We start from the raw sequence: 8,899 nt of genomic DNA, 5'->3' as shown, positions 1-8,899 counted from the left end.
TTCAGTAGGATAGGCGGGATTGCGACATTGTTTGAGCAGCTCAGTCATTTTCGTGATCCAATTATGATTTCCTGAGATCTCGTGGCGTTTAGTTTAAGAGAATTTCGTTGTGCATATATACTGAGTCGTCGGAGGTCATTGTTAATATCTTGTCTTGCAGTGTCGATATATTTGAAGATCGTCAGCATAGAGGGTGTGTGTGTGTGTGTGTGTGTGTGTGTGTGTGTGTGTGTGTGTGTGTGTGTGTGTGTGTGTGTGTGTGTGTGTTATTTCCTGTCACGAATGGTACGTCATTTATATAAATACAGAAAAGCAAGGGCCCCACTAAGTTTCATTTCCCATTTAGAGGCTTTGTCGATTACTGTTACTCGCTGTTTATGGTTACTCAAATAAGAATTAAAAATATTAAACGCAGCCAGGTCGAAATTTAGCACTTCTATTTTCTTTATCATAGTCGGAATTTCTATAGTGTCAAAGGCGCTACTGAAGTCAATATGGATAAGTATAGTGAGCAGTCGTGTGTCCATAGCGTTTCTAATGTCATCAGTAACCTTCGCAAGTGCTGTCGCGGTACTGTGACCCTTCCTAAATCCAGATTACAAAGGACCTAAAAGAGCATTTTATTGTAGTTATTCCAGAACTTGCTCTATACTAAACGTTCAAAGGCTTTAGAAAGCTCAGGGAGTATGGATACAGGACGGTAGTCAGAGGGTGATTGTGGGTCTAAACTCTTAGGTACCAGTATAATATTGGCTGTTTTCCAGACAGTAGAGAAAGTTCCGTTTAGTAAACAGTAGTTCAGTATGTGCGTCAGTATAGGCAGGTCAGCACCCATAATATTATGTATAAAAGTAATAGGAATATCGTCTACACCTGCAGCCTTTGATTTAATCGAGTATAAAGCCTTTTTAGCCTGATTTTCTGTGAGACTGCGAAATGTGAATTGTTGATTGGCTGGAGGGGAGGGCGGTGAGTCTGTGCAGTTAATTGGGGTAGGCTGAATATTGATTCTACTAATGTAATCGTTCAATTCGTCAAGTGGAATGTCAGGAGTTGTCTGTCTGTTGATGTTTTGCTATTCCCAGAGCTCTAAGTTGGTCCCATACGCGATTAGAATTTAAGTTGTTAGCTAAATTCAGTAAATATGTACATGTTTTAAATTTCTGGTTAAATGCTTTGTGCGATTTCTTAAGATGCGGTAAGATTCGAAGTCTGTGTCATCTAGGGTTTGTTTATAATGTCGAAATAACGAGTCACGGTGGGCCGTCATTCTCTTTGTTTCATCATCTAGCCATGGACAAGAAGGGCGAGAAACCTTTATTTGACGCGCACGTGTGTGTGTGTGTATTTCTTTGGCGCAGTATTTGCATAAAATGTCACTTCTTAACAGCTTACCACATGGCCATTATTATAATAAAATTCCTGTATTTATTCTAAACCAGAATATTGCATCTTTACTCAAACTGTTTATTCTTGCATTCATTTCACTTATACTCGGAATATATGAAATGCTGCAGTTATGTTGGGATGGAAGTAACAGAGGTTGGCGGAGAGGGGGGATTATCGTCCAAGGAGTCCAGACACCCCAGGAGTTTTAACGAATGTACTTTTATTAAGCATTTTATATATAATGCATATTACTATTTTCTTCCGGAGTCTGACCCATGGGCCGAATGATTAGTGTTGAGGCCTAAGGTTCAGAGAGTCCCGGGTTCGATTCCCGGCCGGGTCGGGGATTTTAATAGCGTCTGATTAATTCTTCTGGCTCGGGAACTGGGTGTTTTCCCCAACACTTTCTTCTCCATATTCAGACAACATACTACACTACCAACCACCAAAGAAACACACAGCATTGATTACATTCCTCCATATAGAGTTGGCGTCGGGAAGGGCATCCAGCTGTAAAACAGGGTCAAATCCGCATGTGCGACACAGTTCGCACCCGCAACCCCACAGATGTGGGAAAATAGGAAGAAGAAGAAGAAGATTACTATTAGCTTCCGGAATCCGCACGAATCCACCACTCTTAACTGCATACAAGGACACTCATTTCCTTTGTACGTATTCTGTACCACCTAAACTCTGGAAGTTTGGACACCTATCAAAAGAAAATTCTGGGTGAAGAACTACCTTAAGGAAATGAGCCCGTCTTTTTACTTTTGAGATTCATTAAGCCTCAGCATACTCTACAAAACAGTATCACGCACACGCTTCGCCACTGAGATAGACCGATCGCAACTAACACACGATATGACAGTTTCAAACTTCGCTGTTTTCTTATTTTCGTTAAATTCGAGAACACCGTGGTCGGCCACACATGATGTGAACTCTATAGGAGACAAGCCATTCAATCATACCGCATAATCATTTTTCAAGAGATTTAAAATCCATTTCCAATCTGTCATCTTTCAAAATGAAGTTAAAGAAAGTGCTATGGAATCTGTACCTAAGTAAGTAGACGAATTTTTTGAGAAGACTTTGTGTAATTGTAACGTAAAGGAAATACGGTATTGGAATAATAGAGTAACATTCATTATAACGCATTTATTTATTTGCAGCCAATGTATAAATGTATTATATTAATTTTAGACGCTAAACAAATTGTATTGTACAATTCCTGTATATGAGTCTTTGGCTCGTTGGAATTAATATTTTCTTTCTTTCGTTTTTTTTTTTTCAATTTGCTTTACGTTGCACCGCCACAGATAGGTCTTATGGCGACGATGGGACAGGAAAGCGCTGAGGGTGGGAAGGAAGCAGCCGTGGCCTTAATTAAGGTACAGCCCAGCATTTCCTGGTGTGAAAATGATAAACCACGGAAAACCATATTCAAGGCTGCCGACAGTGGGGTTCGAACGCACTATCTCCCGAATACTGGATACTGGCCGCATTTAAGCGACTGCAGCTATCGAGCTCGGTTGGAATAAATAAATAAATAAATAAATAAATAAATAAATAAATAATAAATAAGGTAGTGGTGGTGATTATTGCTTTAAGAGGAAGTATAACTAGGCAACCATTCTCTATATAGCACTAATCAGAGAGAAAAATGGAAGGGATCCGACTTCGAAAAATGAAGACATCGGCCAAAGAAAGACAAGGGTCACGAAGGCATCGAGTGCCCTAATACCGTCGAGGTCGGAAAAGAACAAGAGTTGACCAAGGGACGTCGGATACGATAGATGCAAGTGAGGAGCCTGGCACTTCAGCCAGGACTCAGCTGAGAGCCCAGTGGTCGCCAACCCGCGCTCCCAAGTTAAGAGTTTTTTTTTTTTGCTAGGGGCTTTACGTCGCACCGACACAGATAGGTCTTATGGCGACGATGGGATGGGAAAGGCCTAGGAGTTGGAAAGAAGCGGCCGTGGCCTTAATTAAGGTACAGCCCCCAGCATTTGCCTGGTGTGAAAATGGGAAACCACGGAAAACCATCTTCAGGGCTGCCGATAGTGGGATTCGAACCTACTATCTCCCGGATGCAAGCTCACAGCCGCGCGCCTCTACGCGCACGGCCAACTCGCCCGGTGTTAAGAGTATTTGGGGCCTCGTACGACAGATGGGGGATACCGTGGGTGTTACTCTACCGCCCCCACCCACAGGGGAATTTTTTCTATCAACTATAGCCAAGTAAGAATACTTCTTGTGGCGGGTTAGTGGGTCCCTGGCAAGGTGAAAGGAAGGATCTATCTTATCTGCTGCTTCGGATAGGTATCGTAAAACAACTTTTTCTATAAATTCAATCATGCGGGATGGGTATCAGAGGATTTCCTTGATTAACTTACGGAAGAGAAGCTCCAACTTACGTTTACCGGGTGATGGACATTTTAACGTAAAAACGCAAATGTAAAAATCCTCGTCTTGTATTCGGGCCGATACAATAGGTGAAAGAGCAGAAATATTACTTTCGTCTTCAAATTTGAAAAGTTTGAAAAGTTATACGGTACTCTGTACACCAGTATGATATTGAGTGTGCGGTATTATTATAAACCGGCCCTGTGGTGTAGGGGTGGTGTGCCTGCCTCTTACCCAGAGGCCCCGGGTTCGATTACCGCCCAGGTCAGGGATTTTTACCAAGACCTGAGGGCTGGTTCGAGGTCCACTCAGCCTACGTGATTAGAATTGAGGAGCTATTGACGGTGAGGTAGCGGCCCCGGTCTAGAAAACCAAGAATAACGGCCGAGAGGATTCGTAGTGCTGACCACACGACACTTCATAATCTGCAGGCTTTCGGGCTGAGCTGCGGTCGCTTGGTAGGCCAAGGCCCTTCAAGGGCTGTAGTGCCATGGGGTTTGGTTTGGTTTGGTTTGTATTATTATAAATAAATATCAGATTTGATTAATTCCCATCATTATTAAATGTTAGAACCTACACACGATCGTCAAATGCTGATCTCTTGCTGAAATAGATATACCGGTAGGCCTGTAATAAGGATCTACCATGATGCAGTCTTAACATGAACTCCACTTTAATGCGATTACCAATGAAGCTTGAGCGCCTATTGCAGCATACTACTGCTTGGACGGATAATGGGTGTCGTCCAATAGAATCAGTACAGTACTAGATTACTCTTTGATCCTAGGTTCGTTTATAGTGAAATTTGGCAGGCTGTGGTTATGAAGCCTTGACAATGGTCTCTTTCTTTCTGACGTCACTCGTAACGTCATAAGAATATTTGTTTTTTCTTTGTTACATCAGTCTCCTTTGCCTTCCTTTTGCTTGCTTTGCAGTAGGTATCGAAAACCAGAAGCAGGTGATCGGTGATAAGTTTGGAAGTTTTCTTCCCTAAGTATTTTCAAAGTTATGTTTGTTTTCAAATTCAATGAACTCTTTATGTTTTAATGAATACCATATAGTATAGTCTGAATGGATATGCAGCAAATGAAAAATAAGGTTTGTGTTGAGTATTTCAATCAATTCAATTTGTATGTCAAGTATTACCGTATGATAACGTAATTCCTAACATATCAAAATTACGGGTTAAAATTGCATACATACTCTTCGCGATAAGGATAATAACTAGGCGTAGAATAGAAAACATCGCTCTGCTCAACTCGATACGGCATTACAAGCTAGACATCTGTTGTTCTTATACCCATAGTCTACAGCCATCTTTTCTTGTGGAAAGAATTTTGTGGCTTGTCCTACAAGTTTAAGATGGCCAGTTTCCGTCGCCGTACAGTACCACTTGCTAAAATCGGTGGATGATTGTCTGTGGACGCTTACGTAGGGAAGTGTGAAGCCTGTTAACAATTCCAACATTTGACTGTAAAGGGTTGGGATTTATTCAAATTTCCGCTGAAGATCGTGATAGTCTAGGTCTACAGTCTACACTGAACTCCAGTGGATTCCGAGTTTTTTCATGGTTGATAGCAATTGATAGCAGATACAGATCCAGTGAAGACTTTTTGGGAGGGGGTTGGCAGTGTTGCCATATGGTCAATATTTATTTCCCACTAAAAGTAAAAGAATTCCCCTTTTCTGTAGGAAATGTATTGCTGTAAATATAATATTAAAATTTATACCAATTGGTATCAGTGGTCCGATGAAAAATATCCGTTTATCAAGAAGACTAGGTACCAGAAATGAGGTCCTTACATTCATTGAAAAGATCTTCTCTTCTCATCACCACTTGGGTGAACGGAAGGCCAGCTTTCTGACTTTCGGTTCAGAGGACCCGGGTTCGATTTCCGACGGGTCGCGGATTTTAACCTCAATTGGTTATTTTCTCTGCTTCGGAGACTGGATGTTTGTGCCGTCTTCGACATTAGATTTCATCCTAGGTAGGACCCCATCTTTACAGACTCGAGGTCGTCGAAGGGTGTCAACTCGAAAGACCTGTAGGAGGCCGCTCTGGAGGCCACACGCCATTATCATTTACTGCAATTGATGATGATGATGATGATGATGATGATGATGATGCTTGTTGTTTAAAGGGGCCTAACATCGAGGTCATCGGCCCATAATGGTACGAAATGAAATAACGAAAATTTCAAATTCATCCACTGACCTAAATAAAATATAAAAACATGTCATGAAGAATGAATGGATGGACATGAACCCCGCTCCCCCCCCCCAAAAAAAAGGAAAGGAAAAACAGTGGATCAGACGCAAAAAAAGATCGTAAATAATAGTATTACAGACCAAGGGATCACTTAGAAAGCACAATGATGCTTGATGACTAAAGGGGTGCAAAATCCACATCTAAGGCCCCACAGAATGGTACATGTCGCGAGTAAAGTAGAACCATGGTATTTGTCATGTTGGGGTACTAATCAAAAGTAGCGAAGACTCACGGTGTTCCACACAAGATGGTACTACTCACAAGTATTGTACATTGTACAAGTAATGCAGACCTATGGTGTTTCTAACACAATGGCGCCACTCATAGCCAACGCAAACCAATAAGGTTCCTCACCGAGTGTACTAACCACAGGGACTCGCACTATCCCATGGTGTTCCTCAACATAGTGGGTACCAATCACAGGCAACGCTGACCCATGGCACCGCGCATAGCCAACGCAAACCGAAAAGGTTCCTCACAGAGTATACTAACCACAGGGACTCGCACTATCCCATGGTGTTCCTCAACATAGTGGGTACCAATCACAGGCAACGCTGACCCACGGCGCTGCTCATAGCCAACGTAAACCGATAAGGTTCCTTACCGAGTGTACTAACCACAGGGACTCGCACTATCCCGTGGTGTTCCTCAACATAGTGGGTACCAATCACAGGCAACACTGACCCACAGCGCCGCTCATAGCCAACGCAAACCGATAAGGTTCCTCACGGAGTGTACTAACCGCAGGGACTCGCACTATCCCGTGGTGTTCCTCACCGAGTGTACTAACCACAGGGACTCGCACTATTCCGTGGTGTTCCTCAACATAGTGGGTACCAATCACAGGCAACGCTGACCCACGGCACCGCTCATAGCCAACACAAACCGATAAGGTTCCTCACCGAGTGTACTAACCACAGGGACTCGCATTATCCCGTGGTGTTCCTCAACATAGTGGGTACCGATCACAGGCAACGCTGACCCACGGTGCCGCTCATATAGCGGTACAACTCACAGGCTACGCCCAGACCCATGGTGTTGCTCACATGGGCACGACGCAAGGGTACTGGAAACCACCCAGCCAGGCTCTTTACTGCTACTAGTCACAAACCTACTTCATACCTAATTTAGTGGTACTACTCGCAAGTACGGGCAACCCATGTTGTTCCCCGCATGACGGTACGAATCAAAAGGAGTTTTCATGGTTCTAATTCAATCATCCCTTGGTCGCCCCTTTCAGTCGACTCTTACGACAGGCAGGGGATACCATGGGCGAATTCTTCGTCTGCCTCCCCCACCCACAGGGGGTGTGTGTTTGGTCCGTGAGAGGTATTTTATTTCCCTCAAGTCTGCCGGCAAGCCGGTTAGGACCCCCCTATCCGCCACCTGGGACGCACCATGTGGGAGTATCACCTCTCCCCCTGCTACGCTTGCGTAGCAGGTTCGTGGTTTAGTGCAATTAATATCAAAGTTCAAGTTAAAATTGTGTTTAATTAACAGCAAGAATTGGGATAGGTATTAGTATAGACCTATCTAGAAGAGAGAGAAATGAGTTAATATAGATGTTCGGGACAAAATGTGAGGACTGTGACAAAATGAAATGGATTTATACCTAGAAAATAAAATCATATTTCCTATTTTCTGTCCTTTGAAAATCTCTGTATTATTGTATCAACTCTTGAAATTACGGTTGGGCCTATATCAAAATTAATATTCATTATTACGGTCACGGTCATATGTCGACATTCTGCCACCCAAGGCAGCCGTTATTTTACCGCTCCCTGTTCCTTACGCGACTAATTTCAAAGCAAACCTCATAAGCAGTGGCGCTGACTTTGGGAGGCAAGACGTTTTAGGTCCCCCACCACCACCACCAAATGTACTTGGGGGGGAGGAGGGGTAAAGTGCATTTTGCCTCCCCAAAAAAGTATCCTAGATGTTAAGTCCCCATAAGACATGGAGTTCAGTAATCTTCGGAGCTCTGAGTTGAGAATTACAGTGTACCAAGATTTAGAAAGAAAGTCCCAAGTCTGGCTCTCTCAGGTCTGCTTCAGGATGGGTTGAGCTGCACTGATTGGGTTATTATACCTAGACAGTCCAGTGAGCTCTCGCTAATGGGTTTGGGAAGAGAGTGGGGTTCTCCACTTGAAACATTGGTTGAGCGATGAATTGATGGGTGACTCGAGTTGACTGACAGCTACAATGGCTACCTGGACTCCCTGGAGTTTCCGTAGAAGTAATCACTGCAATTAATATGTTATCCATGTACAGTCAAAAGAGGTGCAGATTTGTGAGTTACAGGAAAATATAAGCATTGTATGTGTGAGTTACCATGAACCTACTACGCTAGCGTAGCAGGGGGAGAGGTGATACTCCCAGGTGGTGGATAGTGGGGTCCTAACCGGTTTGCCGGTGGACTTGAAGGAAATAAAATACCTCTCATGGACCAAACACACAACCCCCTGTGGGTGGGGGATGCAGACGAAGAATACACCCACGATATCCCCTGCCTGTCGTAAGAGGCGACTAAAAGGGGCGACCAAGGGATGATAAAATTAGAACCATAATACTACTTGTAATTAGTACCACCACGCAGGGAACACCATGGGTCGCTTATACTTGCGCGTAGTACCACTATGTTAGGTACACAATAAGTTTGTGATTAGTAGCAATAGAGTGTGTTGGCGGCTTTTACAGTACTTGTGATTTGTACCCCTATATGAGCAACACCATGGGATTAGCATCACCATGGTTCTGCTTTGCCTATGCTTAGTACCCACTCTGTGAGGAACACCATGGGATAGTGCAGGTCCCTGTGTTTAGCCCACTTATGTGAGGAAC

At 43.5% G+C, this 8,899-nt stretch overlaps 1 protein-coding gene across 4 annotated transcripts in view; it reads left to right on the top strand.

The window, feature by feature from the left end:
- Nucleotides 1–4,727: 4,727 nt before the first annotated feature.
- Nucleotides 4,728–8,899, top strand: part of LOC136872401 (uncharacterized protein MCAP_0864) — a 43,934-nt gene continuing 39,762 nt past the window's right edge. For all 4 annotated transcript variants that reach the window (XM_067146217.2, XM_068227455.1, XM_067146219.2 and 1 more), the window contains exon 1: nt 4,728–4,887. In XM_067146217.2, coding sequence (XP_067002318.2) covers nt 4,861–4,887 — 27 coding nt within the window. In that variant the 5' untranslated portion in view covers nt 4,728–4,860. The remainder of the gene's footprint in view (nt 4,888–8,899) is intronic.

Source organism: Anabrus simplex, chromosome 4 (genome assembly GCF_040414725.1).
Source record: "Anabrus simplex isolate iqAnaSimp1 chromosome 4, ASM4041472v1, whole genome shotgun sequence".
NCBI classification, from domain to species: domain Eukaryota; kingdom Metazoa; phylum Arthropoda; class Insecta; order Orthoptera; family Tettigoniidae; genus Anabrus; species Anabrus simplex.
Note: the sequence above shows the minus strand (reverse complement) of the source record. Positions and strands in the feature narration are given on the sequence as shown.